The sequence below is a fragment of the Ischnura elegans genome, chromosome 7, assembly GCF_921293095.1.
Source record: "Ischnura elegans chromosome 7, ioIscEleg1.1, whole genome shotgun sequence".
NCBI lineage: Eukaryota > Metazoa > Arthropoda > Insecta > Odonata > Coenagrionidae > Ischnura > Ischnura elegans.
Window position 1 is genome coordinate 69,148,907 of NC_060252.1, and position 21,459 is coordinate 69,170,365.

The following is a 21,459-nucleotide window of genomic DNA, read 5'->3' on the forward strand; positions in this document are numbered from 1 at the left end:
GAAAGGATAGAAAAGCAACCGTCCCAGAATGATTCATTTAACCCGACCAACTTGGAAACGGCTTACTTGTTCGCACGCTAGAATCGGCAAAGGGTTGTTGAATTGCTCCACTTATCTCCTCGGAATATGCCTTCCACGACCTTCAGTGAGAAGAAGGGAGTGAAGTTCCAACGGCTTCCTCAATCAGTCTCCTCCAGTCACTTCGACAGGCGAGAGCTCTTCAAAAGAGCACAGCACGTTTGCCTCTCAATCGAAGCTCGCACTCTTTACTGAGCTCCTCGTCGACGGAATGCTCAGGCTGCCGTACCAGTGAATTACAGTGTTTCTCGCGCATCTTCTGGTGTTTCTGCAGTTGTGAGACATCTGCAGGATCACATTCCGCAATGGTTTACGTAGGGAGGGAAAATGGAGTGAGAAAAAGACGAGGAGGGCATCAGCCGATCCTTCCGCGACCGGAATCGGGTACCGAGAAAATGAACGTGCAGTGGTGCTTGGTCGGTGAGTGACAATTCACAGTAGTGAACTACATCTACATAATACCTTGCGAGCCATACCTGTAGGGTTTTTGACAGGGGGTGATCAATCACCAGCATGCAGCATGCAATTGGACTCCCACATGCACAGCGTGCATTACACAGTGTGTACACTCCCACATTGCACACCACACGGTCCAAAAAAGTCACGCATACTAACAAATTATACTACCACATGCTGTTATAAATAATAATAAAATTCAGAAACATGCATTAAGTTATACATAAGTTAGTAGGCTACACTACAAGTCATCTAATCTATTTGCGACTTCTAACGCTGCCGTTATAATCTCTTATTGATCGTGGAAAAAAGACATTCTGAATCCGTCTGTTCTACAGTCCTACTCTCTTGTTTTATTAATATGATCTGATCTTCCGTAGTATATTGGTGGCCGTAAGATATGGCTAACTTCATTAGAAAAGATACTGCTCTTGAATTTATGTAAAAGAGTTAGTCTAATTTTCAATTAACGGTCTGATAGAGATTCCTACCCGAGTTTATCTAAGAGGTCAGTTACACTAACAAGACTATTGTAACGACAAACGGCTAAGTGAAATGGGCGATATTTTGCACAGATAGATGGCTGGTTACATGTTCCTACAGAGAGGCGTATTTTCTTTCTGCTTATTTATTCCGTCGATTCAGGTTTCGACATTGGTAGCCTTGATAAAATCCGAAACCTAAGTTGGATAAATGAAAGTGTGAAGCACAAAAGTCCTTTCGGTCCGTGTTACCAGCAGTAATTCATGATTGTTCTTTTGTCTTCAGTCATTTTTTCAGTCTTCTATACATGATCTATAACTCGTTATGTCTAGCATTTGTACTTAATACGTGTGAAAAGTTTTTCGAATTAATCCTAGAAGATAGTGTTTAGAATTAAAAGAGTTGTATTGTGTTGCGTCATTAAAGACAGTCCTCCAGTTCATATTTTTCGATTCCAAGTTGTGTGTATGTTTTTACGCGTCCAATAATAGGCATCGCCATCCGTCGAAGGTTTTGTTTAAGAAGTCAGCTGTGTCGAATCTGTCGATTAAATTTATTGTGTGCACATAAATTAGTAAATGATTCACTATTTCATTTCAGAATTTTCAACAACAATCAATGTATCAGTGGATGATTGTGCTAACTAAAGGGTGAATCAGCCTTTCCCGTAATTCTTCTCATATCATGATAAGATATTTGATTGACTACCTCTTCCGCAGTTCCAGCTGTGTCCATTTTTAATTCACCGAGTAATCGCACTTCAGTGGGATCACTCTCTCTACTCATTTATACTCTACCACTGATAATTCCGTGCAGTCCGATTCTTATATTTTGAAGAACTTTTTTACGCATAGCCATATTTTAGTTCTGAATTTAAATCTGAGGTTCGGAGAATTTCTCGGGCTAAGTAATTTTCTCATGAATTAGAACCCGATCACCTGAACGGTAGACCAGTCTTTGTATGGTAAGTTTTGAAATAGACGTCGGAAATACTACCTTTTTGCAAGAAAATTTGGCGTTTTCGGAGCAAATTCAACAACCCCTGTTGACTATTCTCCCATAGCTTACATCCTTTCATTGGCTTGCCACCGCGAGCCGGTTCCCAAGCGGGCGTTGAAGTCTCCGGTGTGACCACGTGGTTTCGGCCGGTGTTTTACAGCGCTTCGACTCCCGATTAGCATTGCCCTCATAAAATCCCTTCCTCCTAGGATCGACTTCCTCCTGGATGTTGGCGAGCGACGAAAATGAATTGGGCTATATTTTTAAAAGCCATTTCATTCCACGCTCGAAATGGCAAAGCATAAAGCACGGAAAAACATTACACTGTTCACGATACACTTAAAAAAGTACCGTGAACAGCCGTGGTTTACGCAAGCATTAGGGCAAGGTATAAAAATAGTTCCGGATCAAATTATAAAATTATTGCACACCCTATTGAGGAAAAGAAGCTGTTTCAAGATGTGCAATTTCTTTCCCCGCGTTGAACGGGCTTAACGAATGGAGCGTATGTTCAAAGCGATGTTCAATGACAAGCTCAATGATTTCTCTAATTTTGGCTCCATAATTGCCTCGGATTTTAACTCCATCACTCATCTGAAGAAAGGTCCGAAATGTCTCATACATTTGTAGTCGTGGCAAGTAAATGTGTCCGTTTCGCCTTGTGAGGGCAAGTATTGGCGAAAAAAATTTTGAAGCCGATCAATTGCTATTTCAGAAACTTAACTTTATACTGAAGTTCACGGGAGATGAAAACAAGGAATGATTCATCCCGGACCCTACCTAATGAACAATTTAGTCGATCACTTTTTATTAAAATGTGTTTTTTATCTGTATAATACGATTTATCGCTGAATCCCCAATAATTTTTCGTCGTTTCCTTTTTATGACTATGTTTTACGGGGACAAATCTTCGTGATGCAATTTGGATAAAAGCGTATAATATATCAGCACCTTCACGCTGTTTTCAATGTTATATTTATTACGAATCTACGTTAGAATGACGTGAGAACTAAAATGAAGTAGAGTTGAAAAAGCTCATACATTTAGGCAAATGAAATTGAAACAGACTCTCCAAGCTTCGTCTTATTTTTACCAGGGCTACGTTAAACAGGACTGGAGATTGAAACAAGTAGAGGAGGAAGTCATATCTCCCCTCACGATTTTCGCTTCAACAGCATTTACGCGCAAGAAACATATGACGAATATAAATGATGCACACCAACCCGGGTCATCCTTATTCTGTGGTCATGTTTTATTTTACACGAATGATAAAATTAGAATATTAATGGATCTATTCATTCTTTCTATTGCGTTACATCGTGTTGGGTGATCCATGGTGGTTTTTTTACTGTCCAGTCCTCGGAAACGAATAATAACCCTTAGTGTCGTAACAAAAAAGGTGTTCGTTAAGGAAAGATAACTTTCCTAAGGCTCATGACGCATTAGCTTCTTTATCTTCATACCCTTCATTCCTTTTCATTTGTTCAAAGTAGATAAATGCAATAAAGATTGGATGATATAGTTTTCCTGGGAACATAATCCAAGCCGCCTCTGCTCCTTTGATTTTTCCCTCATTTGTGGAATAAGTCGGTCCTCCTGAATTGACAGAAGACAGACGGAGGGAGATATACTCTATTCCGCGGGCAAGTGGGTGCGAGATTGCTTAGATGGATTGGTTTGGAATTGGTTGGGAAAAAAGCAGGATATTCGGAAAGGGAAACGAGTGTTGGGGGTTGTGACGGACTCTCAAACAAACCCAGTTTCATGTCGGTGAGGCAGGTTCTGGTCGTTTTACGGATGAGTTTTACCATAGAAAATTGGTACAAAATTTATTGATATATTGGGTTTGATAATTATCGTTGCCCTTCGTTGACGGACTTGAGAATTGAATGATGGTCAACGATTCATTGCGTGCGTACATGTGGCCAGAAACAATATTCCTGTAGTTAGAGATACAAGTAGTTATATTTCTCACACATGTTTATCCAAACCCTCAACGCGGTTACATTCGATATATTTGGGTGGAATACGTCTGATTTATTACAATTGTGTTGAAAGTCCACCGAGTCAACTAGCCCAAAAAGTGATTTTATTTTAAACCAACCTGTCATGTAGACGAGAGTATTAGAAACTGGCTGTGCGCTGAATGCCCTTACAAATGAGGTCTAATCGGCAGAGAGTTTTTTTTAAATTGGAATACAGGTAAGTGCACTTCATAAATAAGCCGATCATCTGAATTTAGATAGCCAAGTGACCATCGATAATCAAATGATCATCGACCATCGAAATAAAATTGTTAGTACTTGAAATCAAAATGTAAGTCCACCATCGCACTGTTAATATTATTTAAATGAGATATTGCAATATTTTCACATTAGCAGAAAAAATTATCAAATCCATTGTTGTTCCAACGAAACGCTGTGGAAATATTTAAATATCTCATTTAACCAATGCTAAGAACTTCCACCACATCGCGCCATATATCATACAAGGCATTGTTAATTTTCTAAGTCATTGGTGATGTAGTGTCTGGTTCTTTCCCGGCGAACAAGAGCAGTGAATTATTTCTCGGGTTAGGTCGTACATATCTCCTTCCAACGTTTCGACAAACAACTTCCTCGTCTTCAGGACTCGAAAAACCTTCACCGCCATTGATGATGTTTATGCTTTAATCAAATTATGAAAAAAAGCATGGCGGCACTGTTTAAAAATCAGAAGCAGATTAATAGCAGAAGGACCAGCTTTGATCTATTTTTCGCTCCTATTCAGTCACAATGACCAGCACCGCCGTCCCTCCATCATCCCCCAGAAACTCTCGCAGGAATAAGGAATGAGGAAGGTGGTGGTGGAAACCCCAATCTCACTCTTTGCACAAACCCTCCTCCTACCCACACCCTTTTTTCGGCCCCGTAAGTTAGTCCAGGGTTCTCTCCTTTACCCCTGCAAGATGACCGGGAGGAAGGGGAAAGTCCTCACACCATCACCGCTCCTTAAGAGTCTTTGTGTCCCTTCTCTCTCTCACCCTCATTTCACGTCCAGTCCGCCCCATCCTCTGTCCACCCTGACTGACTTCAATGCCCCCCACCCCTTTTCCTCTCTCGTCCCCTTTTCCTCCTTCCCTCACCCCACTTCCCAACTCCCCCTTCTTTTTTTCTCCCTTGACAGCCTCCCCGAGGTTGCCTAACTCTTAACTCATGGCCACTCGGCATCACTCTTTCGAATGCGCTGGTCATTCGCAGATACCGCCCGCGTTTTGTGTGCCCTGCCCCTGTTTTCTCCGTGAGACTTCCCTTCCCCGAAGATTCTCCCCCCTTAACCTGAAAGAGGACGTGTTACCTCCGGCGCGGTCCGTGCCCGGCTATCGGACTACCGACCGCTGTGAACTCGCGCAAGTCTGCATGGATGATTCTTTGACCGTTCCCGCGGACCACTTAATTGACTGGATATAGTGAATCGGAAACATTTTTCTGATTTTTCCCCGTCACAGGAAAAAACCCGACTCATCTCAAGTGTTCTTTGGTGATTGAAAGGATTGTTTATCATCGTTGCTACTTTTTTTGTTTTCGATCAGTGAACGCCTGGAAGCAATATCATATCATTAGCGTCCACGGATATTTTTTTAATCACGACTCTCACGGTGTGATTTTGTGAGAACCTTTCCCGTGTTATTCATCGAAATATCCACGTATTTTCTCACTGCATATGAGTGAGATACTTGGAAAAATCTTAGGTGTTGTCGGTACATGATTTTTCTGGGATTGGTTACGGCGACTGATTGAAATGGATTAAATTTTTTCGACAAGACGGAAATTATAAGTGGATAGTGGAGAGACTAAGGTTCCAACGCAAAATCTTCGCTGTTGTTTGTGCTATTTATTAGAAATTTGCTTCATTCTTGTGCTAGCGATTAGAGATTTCCTAAAGATTCGGACTTACCTAATTGGATGTTGAACCTTCCGTTTGTGTAACGGAGTGTCGGGTGTGATTCCGACCGCTCAAGAGAAAGTGCTTCGAGGACATTCTTCGCGAGTGATCTGGGGCCGACTGCCGACATGCCCGCGGCCGGGTCGCCTTCCGCCGCCCAGCCGTGGCAGGAGTAGCCGTCGGTTGCCCCCCACCGGCGAAAAGAGCCCCGGGCTTCTTCCGCGGATCCATGCTGAGGGACGGAGGCGCCGCTGGGAGGAGGATGATCGCTGCCGGTATAAAGCCATTCAATGATTTTAGAAACAGCATTAGACATAGTCATAGTAAAGCATTAACAACCGGATATATTTTTTAATCCTGAGCAGACTTCGCGCGCAGATTACAGACGGAAATGGGTTTAACTTGTACCGATTGATACAAGTATCATTTTTCTAAAGTTTTGCCTTTTTAAACTACTCAAAATTTACTAGGGTGAATCGTGAATTAGTGCATTTCATCATCATATTTTATTTTAATCCTTCGCCGACTTAGGGCACAAATGAAAGACATATAAATTTCGTGTGCCGATAAATATAAGTCTCTTTACATTTTTGCCTTTCTCAAACACCTAAAATATACCCGAATTATTTGTTAATTAGCGAATTTAATTTCTTACACCATTTACCGGCGGGGAAAATATAAGGATAATTTTTTCCTGGTGTGTTGCGGATTGACTATATACCGGAAAAGTTAGTGAAGCAGGTGTTTACATGTAGCAGTTTACCCCGTAATAGCCATGTGTTGAACTCCCTCATTCGTGTGGTTATAGTGATGATTGAAAGAATGGATTCTAATGCATTTAAGCCAACAAAAGTGTTTTGTTCAGATGCAAATATTTGCAGAATCGTAGGTCAAAAAATGTATTCTGAATTAATGATTACAATTAATATATTTCCTGCTGGTGTACCGGTTACCTATTAACTACCCACACTCGAATGGAAGAATGATTTAACATTTCTATATCTTTAAACCTGCAGCGTTGTCATTAAAATCCCGTCTTCGATACTTGGAATTTTGATGCAGTTGTAAAGACGAATTTACCTTTTTTCGACTTTCAGATTGCTAATCCACGCAGCCACATGAATCAGACAAAAAAACTCATAAGTAATCACAATTTACGAAGAAATTCAAAAAAGGTTAATGGCCAATTAGCTAAATCTGTAACATACTTGTTAGTGGCGAAATTATTATGTTCATTCATTGCTGGCTCAGTATTTTTGGTACGAATTCGAGTTGCAGTATTTTAATCTAGCCAAATTAGCTGACAATCCTTCCGTTACTCGCCATTTTTTTATACCAGTAACGTATCAGATTTTGTAGTAAACTAACCTAATTAGTCAACACAAGATTCAGTTTATTTTCAATCAACAAGTCAATATTTTATAGATCTCTTTGACAATTGTAAATTCTACACTGATTTTCTTTAACTTCTACGGACAATATCAGTAATTTTGATGTAATTGTGAGAATACTTCTAGTTCGTAGTTGAATTTCTACTTACAACTAATCTAATTTCCATATTACCGAGTTCAACTGATTCAGGCGTGATTTAGAGAAAGTTCGACATATTGAAATGAAAGGTAGCTGCATTGATTATTGAATAAAAGTGCTTACCTTTCATTACAATATTCCATATTACCATTTAACCACGCAAATTTCAGTGATTCGATTCATGCACAATCGCTCATTTACTGGCGTTATAAAAAGGTCTGGTTGGTGAAATGATAAGATACATCGTTACCGCGTCTCTCCGTCATATAAGTTTCACTTCTTGCGATTATGTGCTATCAGCTTGTAGGAGCGCACGGTGGCAGTTCACACAGTGGCGACATCTTTTGACATAACCCCGGAGCTTAGTCAATATATCCTTACTGCGTTATTTCCCTAGACCACGACATTCACGCCCGTCTTCTTTCAACCTTCCAACAGCCTCTTGGCAAAGCATGAACCCTCCTCCCCTCCGAATCGGTTTCGTGTGACCTCCCTTCCCTCTTATCCTAACGGTCAGCGAAAACTCACAAACTTCCGAGTGCATCTCGTCAAGATATCCCTCTTCACTCGCTCGAGTTCTTCTCCTGAGTCATCCTTGCCTTTGGTCCCATGGGCAGCTGCTCTACAGCCAGTTCACAGTTTGGCCGAAAAAGTTGGGAAAATTTCCAAAGCGATAAATTATTATAACACGTGATTTTGCTAATTCAAATGAGGAACCTAGGAGCCAAGTGACGAAAATATAGTTCGGAGAAATGAATATTAATAGCATCAACTTTTAATTAAAACCTAGGGTTTCGGAAGTTTTCCAAAACTATTCAACGGATTAGCAGGACTCATAAAATATTCTCCTGAATAGCCTACCTATCTACGTAATTAATACCAACATCTGATGTTTTGCTATTAACTAATTGGAAAAAAGGTGCTTGAACGCCGTTGGTCTTCATTGACCTAAAATATCCATTGTTTCCTTTCAAAAAATTAATGCGCTCCTTCAACATTAGGATAAGATTAATTCCCCCTCGTTGTCTGTTCTTTGATGAAGAAAAGTCGTTTAAAATTTTTCATACGTTTGAAAAAACATGATAAATACCCAGGTATATAGTGATTTTGAAGTTGAGAATGTTTCTATTCATCCTCATTAATGAAGCAAGCATGTAAAAGTACGAACTGAATGCTCGATCCATACGCTTCTTTCACTCCCTTTATTTTTCAGAAATTGTATTTGCATCAACCCTAAATTCACGAATTTTATCGTTAACAAGTTAAGATGAAGCGTGTAAAAACTATCTCGTAGGAATTTTTGTATTCCCTGCCATAAATACACTTGTCTTAAGCATTTATACACGCAAAAATATACATCGCTACGTAATAATAATATTTCGTTTGATAGATTTTAACAATAACATTTTATGTGGCGATGAAAATGCTTTCACAACGTATTATTAGGCATGCATACATAATCGCTCCGCATGCATAATTGATGTAAGTTTAGTCCAAACTCGATATCGAGTGTGAAAAAAAACTCAATCTGATCACTTTTTAAGAATTTGCTCTCGTGCAAAGTTCCTATTATCATGTTTCCCGTCAATTTCCCTTGCAAAATTATTGGATGTTGCCTCACTTCCTATTTTGCATTTCTTGCCTTCTCGTTCCGTATATCGTTTGTTTTTCCACTTTCCTTTCTCTTTTTTTTCTTTCTTTCTCGTTTGTTCGTCAGCTCTTTTGGTATTCCTAGCTTCTTTTTGGTTCTTTTTTTCCCTCCATTATTAAGCTCTATTAAACACTGAAAAGGAGTTCTATTCTTTGCTATTTTAACTCTTTAGAGGTATACTTTTCCTTGAAAATGTAACAGACTCACGAAACACAAACATTCGAAAGGATGTTTTCGCGAGATTGATTATTCACCTCAGAGTATGTGTACATTTCCTGAATGGGATTTTTTAATGCAATTTCGCCAACCTCAAAAATACATTAGAGAGAATTACATTATCAAGTATAAAATTATTATGTTTAAAACCTGTTTAAATAAACAGCTTAATAGTTACAATTTTGTGCATAGGACATAAATAGGGAACTTGAAGGTGCAATACGTGCCTCTGAACGTGAAGTACTAGGAATATCACAAGGCATGATTGCTTACTTTTGAGAAATGAAAATTTAATATTTCATCACGCACGAGATTGATGATCATAGCTTTAATGTTGGTAAGAATGCTCATCTGATAATTACGGTAGTTGGTTTCTTATGAGATTGGATGCGATATAATTAACCCGTTATTTCATATACAATGGTAATTGAGATCGTATTCTGTTTTAGAGTTATCTGTATAGGTGCCATAGCCTCGGGAATTTTGAAGGAACTCTCCTTTTACATAGGTTTTCTCCTTAAGATGGGTATAAAAGGGACGCAGATAACCCGGGAAGTCACAAGAAAGACTTCAAAAGTCTTTTAATTGATTTACCGCCTTCTCTGTCTGGAGAAATGAATGAAGTTGAATCCTAGAGAATATTCTAAACCAAACAAATGGCATTGGGTCTATGACGTAAAGGTAAAATGAAATCCGGCTAATATAAGGGAATAAAATAAGTAGATGGTGCAGAATGAAGGGGTTTTAGTTTCAAATGAATTTACTAGGAAAAACAGTAGTTATATCCTTTTCTAATTCATAAGTTTATCTAATGTATAAGCTAAGTCTTTATTCATGTGTAAATCTTATAAAAATAACCTCATAGGAATAAAATGTTAGCAGTTGTATTGCTATAGGTTATTACTCTCTGTCTTTCTGTTATTATTTGAAACCAACGTATGTATTTTTTTCATCATTCAGTTTTACTTCTCCTTCATTAATGTACATCTAATTATCAAACGTTATGTCCTTAGAAAAAAAATTATCAGATACCAAATGAGTTCCCGTAGTTACCGACTCCCCAAATCTCGCCTAATCTAAGAAAGGCTTACCGTTCGCAGGCGATGATGGCTTGAAAGGAGCGGAACCTGAAAAGGACTTAAAGGTCAAGAAAGTGCGCCCCATACGATTCATTCTTCGTAAAACTTCGATGCGAGTTCGTAAAACTGCCGGACCCACCATTTCTTTTGGTCCGGGTTGGAAATTTTCCTGATATTGGGAACGAATATATGCGATCTGAGGGACAGAGAAAATATGATAAACACAATGGAATCTTCGGGATCCACTGGAAACCACCGCAAGTGGCATGACTTTCTCCAAGAGTGGGACTGTTAGGGAAACGATAAGGAGGAAAAGTTTTCATGTCCAAGACATCTTGTTCTCTTCTCCTTTTATGAAGTTGTTCGTGACGTAGGGTTCTGTTAGGTTTCTAGGTTAAAGCAATAGCATAACGTAAAATATTCTTGCCTTAGAAAACTTTGCGACACAGGAGTATGATGTTTATCCTAGGATAATTCTCATTCCCTATTTGAGTACTCCCAAACGGTTGGGGATTACCATATGACCGTGCATGTGCTGTCATGAATGTTACTTTTAGTAAAAATGCCTAAGTATTTTCGGGCACTCCGAAATAATGTGAATAACTGCTTAAAAGAAGCACTCAAGTATATGTTTCAACATTACATAAGGCTGGACCTTAATATAGGATACTTGTCTCGACCCAATAGTAGTGTTTTAATGCGACAGTGGCATGAAATACCGGCTCCAATTAGTGTAAAACTTCGATGGTATAGCAATACCTATGATATCATGCTCACTATAAACGGGCCCCAATTGAATCGGCCCTAAAGGTGTTCTTTTTTATTAATTTCTCACCATTGGTGGCCTCGAACGGCAATAGAGGATGACTAGCTCTAATCTTCCAACGCGATTTGCGCGTCAACGCCCTTTCTGGGGTGCTCACGGTTTTTTCCAGAAACAGAACTACTTCCGAAGAAACGGAAGAAACTGCGAAGAGAGCTGAAAAACGATATGCGTCCACTTAGGGGCTGGGTGAGAGGGGAGGAGTAGAGGTTCGGCGAATGGAGACGAGAGTTATTCGGTCCAAGTAGGACCCAACGAGAGGGAGTATTGAGTTCTCCCGGTCGAGGGGCAGACAAGGGTCCAGTCGGAAGATGAGAAAGTACAAGAGGCTGGTGCGTAGGAGCAGGGATAGGAGAGAGGTACACGTGACGAAGCCAGCCGATATGCTCACGGGTGAGAGACTCAAGAAAGTACCGCTTTTTTACCCATATTTGTTATAAAGCTTACCCGACATATTTATATCGTTGGCCCAATAAGTGCATCGCTCTCATAATGGATACAGAGAGTTCTCTCAGGTAAAATCCGGTGGAAGTCTAATTATTTATGAGTTTTAGTGGATATTTTGCACAAAGGGTTTTATAACTCAGCTAGTTTTAATGCGTTATGTAGTTGATAATGATAATAATGTAATTAAATATGTGCAAGTGTAAGATAAAACATTTTGTGGAAAATTTCTAGTCAGTTATATTAACATCTCAGTGAGGGATTGAAGACCATATCATTTTCCACCGTTTTTATGTGAACGGCAATCCTGGTGTCGTAGAGTTCTGTACCATCACCATAAAATATGAGAACGCAGTTACAGGCGCAGTGAGTTGTATGAGAGGGAGGGAGATAGTGAGGAGTAATAAGAGGTTAATAAACCCCTTCCACGTCAAAAAATTGTATGGAAATGGAAGTTTGAGTTCATTTTTGGTTCGGACGATCAAAACTTTGCTATCCGGATTGTAGAAAATGCTTTGAACATACGGAAATGTAGTTCTTTCATCGACCTCACAATGTTTAAATTGCACACCGTCACGCCCGAATCTTCGGAACATTTATTGCTGTAAAGTACTGGGACTCTTTACACCCATATTATAATATTCAAATTACTGCTAATAAAACACTAGAAAATAATTCTATTTTCAATCTACCATTCGCGTTTAACTCGCTTAAATTTGACCTAATGCCTTATATTTTCCGCACACATTTTTCAGTGAAAGTCAAAGAACTAGCTTTGGAATTCCTCTTCGTAATAATTTGATACTACGGACAGTTTCACGGTAGAGTAGCATCTTCCGGTAGAATCAGGTGTGCTAATTAGTGTCCATGTAGAATTGAGCGTTATTTCTCCGATCTTCACTTATATAAAGGATTGATGATGGTTTAGGGGCCAGCGGCCACAGGAAGTGGCTTTGAATAAAGCATTCAGAATGAGATTTTTTAAAACGGTACCGTTGATTCCGAACTTAGTGCCTACATATGAATACTGCAACTCGTTAAGCCTTAAATTTCATTGATAATATTTATGCATCATATAGATCAATCAACGGTGTATTTTCATGACATCTTCTGGACATGAGCGGCACTTGAAAAAGTACCAGCAGTTTTCAATTGACAGTTTTAAAAAATTTTAAAGCTCCGGTACAACCACTGAAAAACTTTCCAGGCCCCTTTATATAACGAAATTAGGTGATAATTAATGTGTGCCTAACACTTACTGATGGGCATTATGATATAATGTTATTTACACGATGTCGAAGCCATGTGTGTCTAACAGTTACTGTTGGGCATTATGATATAATGTTAATTAGGCGATGTCGAAGCCATGGTGTAAAGAACTATTTTTTGGCACGGTATTAAAAGACCCAAGGCCAGACCAAAGGAGAGAAGCTTAAGGAACAAGAGGTGCCTGGTCCTCATCACCCCATCTTCTGCTCAAGAAATATCATCCCCCTGAAGACACCCTCTCTTCACAGGGGTTAGTGCACCCTGGCCAAGGGCACCTCGACCTACGAGTAGGGAAGACTAGGGCGGGGAGAGGAAAAGAGGGTCTCGGATGAGGAGGTGGAATTCCTCACAGGAAGTGGAACTGGAGATGTTGCTGCGGGGGAGGTTGGGTTAAGTGAGGTCGGTTTTTGGCCCACTGCCACCCACCTAATGGAGGGTGGGGAGAGGCTTCGCACACATTTTTTTGCATTACCCATTACAACATCAGTCTATGGTACTATGTAATCCAATTCGTGTGGAGGCCCAGATTAGTCCAGAGCAGTTAGAGTACCCATGTTATTTCATCGGCATTATAAAATCCGAAGAGTCAACCGTGATGGAGTGGAATTAATCCTTATTGAAATAAATACTTGCAAGTTTGCTCGATAATAAAATTTATTACGACCTAGGTTTCAATGTCACTTCATAATCTTAGAGCATGGGCGTACTCACAATCCAAACTATGGAGGGGAGGGGGGGGCAAAACTAGCTGTAGTCGTTCAAGTTGCAACTTTTTTGCACAGAAAATGTTAACGATACCAAAATTTTAAGGAAATTATGACAGCAATTTATATTTTTTTTTTATAATTTTTGCCTGAAAATTTTATTTTTATTTCATCCATGTCTTATACCAACTTTTGTTTTGAACTGCATTTATTTTTGCTTCTAGGGGTGGGGAGTTGCCCCCCCTTCCCCCAGCTAGTACGCCCATGCTTCAGGGTGGAAATGGTACCTAGTGCATTCATTAAGGGGAGATTCCCCCACTCCAGTTAAAAATTGTATTCTTTGAACGCGTTACACGCCATTTGTGTCTTAAAAATGGTGTAGTAACATTGAAACTTAGGTCGTAATAAATTTTATTACCCTAGAAAATTGCAAGTATTAATTTCAACATCTGCATAATACCCTGCGAGCTACCTCACGGCTGTTTGATAGGAGTTGACTTACCACCAATATGAACACTTCATGATAATCGTGAAAAGATAATAATGTAAAGCAATCATTTTTACGTTTAGTGCTACATTAACTTTTTAAGTATCTGAGGATACATTGACACACAAAGAAACTGATTATACTGGTAATTCCAAGGATACAGTTTTTCATCAAACCGTACTGAATGCGAACAGTTTGTAGAATATTTTAACACTCTGGAGAGAGTATTCTTCAAGGAAGTCGAATACTAGACGAATACATGGGGACCAGAATATCTGCACTCTAACACTCCTACCGGGTAACATCCACATTAGCTAGAGTGGAGGAAGAGGACGGCAGTACACCCTTCCCAGCTCACCCTCGCCTCAGCGGCCAACGCGAAGGCGTTGATGGATGGAAATTCCGACTATCGGCCGGAGAGTAGGCCCGAGCCTTGGAACAGACGGACCGCACACGGGGGTGGTCTGGGGTCTCTTCCGATCCGCAAGGTGGTTGCGCCATTTCCATCGGTTCGGAGGCGAGTGAAGAAATATCCGCCAAAGGGCTACCGTTTCGATTAGTCGAGACAATGGGAGGGCCTGCCTTTTCGCGGGAGTGTTTGGTCGATGCAGTCTGTTGCCATGGGTTGGCCCGCCCTTTCATGCCGACTCTTTGGAGTCCAAACCCTCATGTCCTATTCGGGGAAAGAGCAATGACTAATGGTCAGGAGAACGCAGGGATAATCTATTTTGTTACCTGATGAGGTTAATTTGGAATTAAGTAACATTCCGAAGGGCGGCGTCATGCTGGAAATATCCGGGATGGACTGGAATTGAATACTGACGCGCGTGGCTTGGTAGAACCAATGCACGCGGGTGATATTGATTATTTTAATTAGATAAAGTACTTATTATTGCTTATTTTAATTATATAAAGTACTCATTATTGAAAATAAAAGAATAAACGTTGTAATTTTCCCTAATATGATACGAAACATTACTTTAGCGAACTTAAAATTCTTTTCTCATTTTTCCATCTCCTTTCTTCACGTCGTACGTTAAAAAAATGAGAGGTGCAAATTTTTTTCTCGTAAAAAGAAGCGTGCGAATGATTCGCCTTTTCCGGGAGTTGAGAACATCTGCCTGTTCGCATAGTGCCGGAGACCAGAGCTTGTAATTGTGCTGGATTGAGGCTTAATTTCCTGTTTTACCACATCGGTCGCCTGTTTTGCGCACGGTATTAGTAAGGGATTCCTGTTTTTTGTTAAATCAACTAGTTTTATGGCATCCAGCACAGCTGCAGCCGAAGAGATACGGGATTTAAAATTTTTACAACGTAATGTGGTGTAATGAAGCTATTATATTCTTTCACTGTTGAGATTTCTGGTAGAATATTCTCATATCAATATCCAGCCTGGAAGCTCGACATAGTAAAATTTTTATTTAACCATACATCCCGTCTTGCTATTACTGCAGTTTTAATTGTAAAATGTGCGATTTACTTTGAATTTTATTTCGGTCGTTGGTGACTTTAACGCCTGATTATTCGCTTAAATTTTAATTATAATGCTGCATGGTTTTTCGAGTACAGTCTCTAGCATGAACATTAGAGAGAATTTGATGGTACCTTTCTGTATTTTTTCCCAGTGGGGGTTATATTCTAGTTCATCATAATATTTATTTGTTTGCGTACGGGCAAAATCGCCAGAAGAATGAACAAAATTTCACTCATTTCAAACCCATAACATGGAAAGCCCATTTTTGTATAATACTGTCAAGAGAGTAAACTAATGACATGATTTTCAAGAATATAACAGGCGAAATTAACGTCTGCAGGCGTGTGTTGTGGAAATCTCTATCACGGAATGATAATCTCTCTAGTTATTTTCGACGGTCGTAGTCTCCCCACCTGATGATAATGTATAAACGTTGTAACTCGCAGTAGAATCTAGAACCTAGAAAAGTTACCTGAGAGATTTACCTGTATATCGCCTCGAAATATCATGTATATCGTTATCACGCGGAACTCTCAATCCTTGTGAGACTGTGGGCCGATTAATAGGAAAAAATAATAAAAATGGAAAATAATCGCTTAACAAAAAGTTATATTCATGGCTCTCGTGCTTTAAAGAAAAATAAATGCGTCCTGGACGTCATCTATCATTCCTCTGAATAACCAACACCAAACTATCATGTATAATACACGGTAATGAAATTGTGCTGAGCTGCTTCTTAGCTATCTCGATGTATTCTCGGGAGGCAAAGGTTAAAATAGCGTGCTCTAGCATTCTTCATTAATATGTTAATGTAAATGCTATTTAAACGTGCTATGTTTCGTCCTGAGAAGTCTTCTTCTGTGATGTACGACTTGAGTTGACTATATACGGCAGAAAGGCGCATGAAAGCAATGACTACAATAATACGCATTCAAAATCAATCAAACTAAACGTTAATTTCCCCGTTAATATAACAAGGTTATGTGTTTCTATGAATACTATCACTGAAACTATGTATCCAGGAAGTGTTCCCTGCAGTTAAATTATAGTTGTTTATTTCTCCTCACCGGCATTAATGTGTCCATGTCATTAACGTGTTCATGTCTTTGTGTTCCGCAGGCCTCGTCAGCGTTGGTGACCGCCGTCCGCAGTCGTGCACCGCCGCCATGAAGGAGTCTCCGCCTCCGGCCCACGCGTCCATGGGCGACGCCCTCCGCCTCCCCTCGCCCGCCTCCTCCGACTCGGACCTGCACGCCGCCTCCTCCCGGCATTCGAGCGCTGTGGCTGCCGCGGCCGCAGCCGCTGCCGCCTTCTCCGGCCTGCCTCTCCTACCACCGCACCTCCTGCGAGGCGCGCCCGCTTCCCTGCTCGCCGCGTCCACGCGGGCCGCACTCATGGCCCTGCCCCCTGGACTCACGCCGCCCCAGCTGCCCGACCCCTCCACGGGCGGAGTGCCCGTCAGCCTGCACGCCACCCTCGCCTCCGGACCCGCGCTCTTCCCGCACGCTCCAAGGTGAGAAACGTGTTCATGTGATTGCCTCTCCTCTAAAGGCCTGGTTACATGGTACACTAAAACGTACAAGTTAATGTACGTTTGCGTGAATGATTATGGTGGACCGAAACGGAGCATGTACGAATGCATGAACTAAAAAATTAAAACAGGTTCTATTTTATAAACATGCATTCGCACAAGTTGTGTGGTTACACGTGCATTTTGGCGTTAATTCTAGCGTTCATGCATTTAGACATTAACCCGTACCTGTTAATGTATGGTGTAACCAGGCCTTGATACTCTCTGGTATCTCTCGTCCTATTACAATGACTGCTTCTTGTCACTAATTACAGAGATGATAGATTACTAGTAGATTGATTTTTCCATGAAATATTTTGCTGCTTCTTTTGCCGGTGTACATCTACATAATATCCTGCGAACCACTTCTACGGTGTTTGGCAGGGGATGATCAATCACCAGCATTCGGCATGCAAGATGATTCTCACAACCACACCATTAGGTCATAAAAATGTTACGTATAGTAACAAATTATACCCCCGCATTCATGCAAAGGTAAAACTTGGCAGCTGATCATGAAAGCAATCTTCCTAAGAATCTAGAACGTACAAAAACACGCTGTTAGAAACACTAGGAAAATTCAGAACTATGCATTAAGGAATACGTAAGTTATGAGGTTGTACTACTAGTCAACTAATCTATTATTTAGTCCTAACGCTACCTCTTATCGATAGAGAAAAAAACGAAATTTTGAGTCTATCTGTTCTACTGTCTATATCTCTTTATTTTATTTTTATGATCGGTACTACTCTAAATACCCTGAACATTTCAAGTTGAAAGCGTAGGTTTTAAACGAGTAATGTGTCATTAAAATAGACAAAACACGATTGGTAGAGAGGCAGTGATTCGTAAAATAAATGATTGTTCATTTTTCGACTGGACGATCGCTTAACAAAGGAGGAGGATGAATAAAAATGACCGCGGATTTGCTCGTGGCGTACCTCAACGGAATCGGCCGCAATGACACATAAAGTGAGAAAATCTCACTGAAAAACTCATTTGCTTTGTCCTCTTCCTCTTCGGCGTTTTAGCTCTAAGTTCGAGATCTAGAAACGTTCAGCTTAAAAAGCAAACCAGCAAAAATAGCCCCAAAAGCTTTCTAACAAACAGCATTCTAATGGTAATGTTTCATCTCTCTTATAGTTACAATAGAAAGAGACATTGTAAAAAGAAGTTACTAAAGAATTTTTCATGGATGTATAATTAAATCCAACTCATTTCACATTTACTTGTTATTATCGAAACAAATGGCTGCACATTAATCACTGTGTACTCCGTAAGTATTCTCTTAAGTAAATTAAACCGAGCTTGCAATAGGTAACCCGCGGAATATGTTTTGGATTTTCACTAGGGATGTGCTAAGGGCCTGCTTTAATGACTGGTTAGCACTCACCATAAGAGGAAGCAACCTTCAACTTTACCTCGAGATGGTTGAATGTTCCGGTTAGTGTCTGCATAAGATCAGACTTTATGCTAGCCAGAACTGTCAGCCACCGCCAAGTAAAGTTGACAGTTGTATCAACTTATGGTTAGTGCTAACTAGACATTATAAAACCGGCTATAAATGTTACATTAATTCTGTAACGAGTCTCATCGCCGCTCTCTCCTTGTATGTTGCAGGGCCCTCTTCGATTGGCGAAACGGCAGCGACACGGGGAAGCAGGCCCTAGCCCCGGCCCCGTCACCACCCGTCGCCCACGCCGCACCCGTCAACAAGAAGCGATCCAACGGACGGATCTGCCGCAGCGGCAAGAGGGCCGCCGGTAAAGTGGAGCTCGAGCCCACGACCATCGACCTGGGCACCCCAGTCACCAGCCTCCCGTCCCCACCCACCTCCGGCTCCTCCCCGCCCTCCAACGGATCCTCGGAGGGCTCAGAAGGCGTTGGGGGCGGTGGCCGGGGGCGCAGGGCCGCCTCCTCCACCACCTCGTCCACCCCTCAACAACCAGCCAGCAGCGCCACCGCGCCCCTGGACCCTTCCAAGGACAAGGTGTTCGTGTGCGGCATCTGCCAGCGCTCCTTCGGCTACAAGCACGTGCTGCAGAACCACGAGCGGACCCACACGGGGGAGAAGCCGTTCGAGTGCCGCGAGTGCCACAAGCGCTTCACCCGGGACCACCACCTCAAGACGCACATGCGACTCCACACGGGCGAAAAACCATACCACTGCACCCACTGCGACCGCCAATTCGTGCAGGTGGCCAACCTGCGCCGCCACCTCCGCGTCCACACGGGCGAGAGGCCGTACGCGTGCGAGCTCTGCTCCTCCCGCTTCTCCGACTCGAACCAGCTCAAGGCCCACACGCTCATCCACAAGGGGGAGAAGCCGTTCGGGTGCGGGAGGTGCTCGGGCAGGTTCCGCCGCAGGCACCACCTCCTGCACCACAAGTGTCCGAGAGGCGGCGGAGGAGAGGGTCTGGAGGAAGGCGACGTGCACATGATGGACGAGGACGATGAGGATGATGAGGAGGACGAGGAGTCGGTGACGTCCGCGTCTCCCGCGCCCTCCGAGGCCCCCAAGAGGCGGAGAGGGGGCGGTGTGGGCGGTGTGGGCGGAAGGGGATCGAGGGCCCGAGGGGGCGGAAGGAGGCAGCCCCTGCCACCCTCCTCCTCCCCGGACGACCTCGAGGACGACGAGGACGAAGACGAGATGGAGTTGATGGAAGAGGATGGAGGTTCCTCCGGAAAGTGCCCGGAAGACGAAGAGGAAGACGAGGAGGAGGACGATCTGCACGACCGGAAATCCAACGCCAAACAGCAGCGCTTGCTCAAGCGGAGAGAACGCAAATCTCGAGACATCCGGAGGGTCATCCGGATCCCTAGCGCGACGCCGCCGGCGGAGGTATCTCCCGCCGCCGCCCTGCAGCACATCCCGGAGCAGACCGAGCCGGAGGACCTCTCGGTGCGGAAGGTGAAGAGCGAGTTGGAGCGGGGTCCCTCCCCGGTCGACGCCCCGTGGCCGTCGTCATCGTCTTCGGCGGCGTCGCCGCACGGAGATCAGAGGCTGTCGTCTTCGAGGTCCGAGGAGGAGGACGAGGAGATGGTGGACGAGAAGCCCTCGTCCTCCGACATCCTGGCCAGCCTGCAGAACGGAAGCGCCGGCGCCTCGCCGGGGAGCGGCACCTTCTTGGCGCCCGCGCACTACCGGCATCACCTCAAGTTCCGGCGTCACCACCACCCGGCCCTGCATCCCCTGCACCACCACCACGTGAGGCATCACCAAAATGGTTCGGCACCCGTATCCTAGTGGCGCATGTGACAAGCGTCGTGCCAAGGTTCTTGAGAATATTTTTTTTTGTATCCACGAGGGCTCGATCATCTTTTTGTTATATCTAGATCGCCTCCTCTTGTGCGTTATGCTCCGATGAGAGAGCTATCGCCAGCCAAAGCTGGAGTATCCGTCAAAAAAGGGTAACATTGCCGTCTCTTTGAAAATAGTAGCGGGATGATGGTGCTGTTATCTAAGCTAGGAGGAGCCCTCGTGCAGGAGTCAATCATGATTTTTTCATTATCCCATGAATTACGGGTACTCGGAGAGCAAAAGAGAGGTTTTTTGTTTGTTTTTCCCGCAAATGTTACCACACGCGGTTGTTTCATACCCGTGTAAACTTTAGTAGTGGCTCGGGACTCGAAATACTAAGCAAAAATAAACTGTCTTTGTCTTTGCTTCAGTATATAAGTAGTGGGGTGAGCGCCCATGGTAATACGAAAGAAATCGTTGAGGAATCGTAAATTTTGAAATGGTGGCGAGCCAAAGAATGTAATGCAACTTCCGCTACCTCGCGTTCGTTTGTTTGAAGGACTAAAAATAATAATACGTACGCTACTCAACCACGATCCTCAACGAAGCGCCACCACGTTCAATTTAAATATAGTTTTGGAGACTTGATCAGGAAGTATTTCTCTGGTAATGAAAAGAATATCAATATTTTGTATACATTGGGTATGTGGTGCGATGCTTTTTTAAAGCATCCACCATGGATTAACTCCTAACCGAATTTTTTTTAAGACTTTACAATGCTCCCTCCATATGACATCTTCACGGTAATTTGTGTAGCTGTGTATAAAAAACATGCAAATGGATAACAAAAACTTATCTAATTAACATATTTGTGGGTGTGGATACATTACGGATGAATTAAGAGTTTCAAATCTTGGAATGCATTCAAACCTCTTAATATATAAATATTACTATTAATGAATATGAAGTTATATATACATAGTGTGTTTTTTTTTTTGGTGTCGGTGGCTGTTATTTATGTGAGAATCGGT

At 42.2% G+C, this 21,459-nt stretch overlaps 1 protein-coding gene across 1 annotated transcript; it reads left to right on the top strand.

Annotated features, from left to right (window-relative positions):
- The first annotated feature begins 216 nt into the window (after window positions 1-216).
- LOC124162993 (protein krueppel-like) lies at window positions 217-20,434 on the top strand. The gene is made up of 3 exons (XM_046539776.1): window positions 217-498; window positions 16,737-17,130; window positions 18,808-20,434. The coding sequence occupies exons 1-3, from the start codon at window positions 384-386 to the stop codon at window positions 20,432-20,434; spliced, it is 2,136 nt and encodes a 711-aa protein (XP_046395732.1). The 5' UTR covers window positions 217-383.
- The last annotated feature ends 1,025 nt before the right edge of the window (window positions 20,435-21,459 follow it).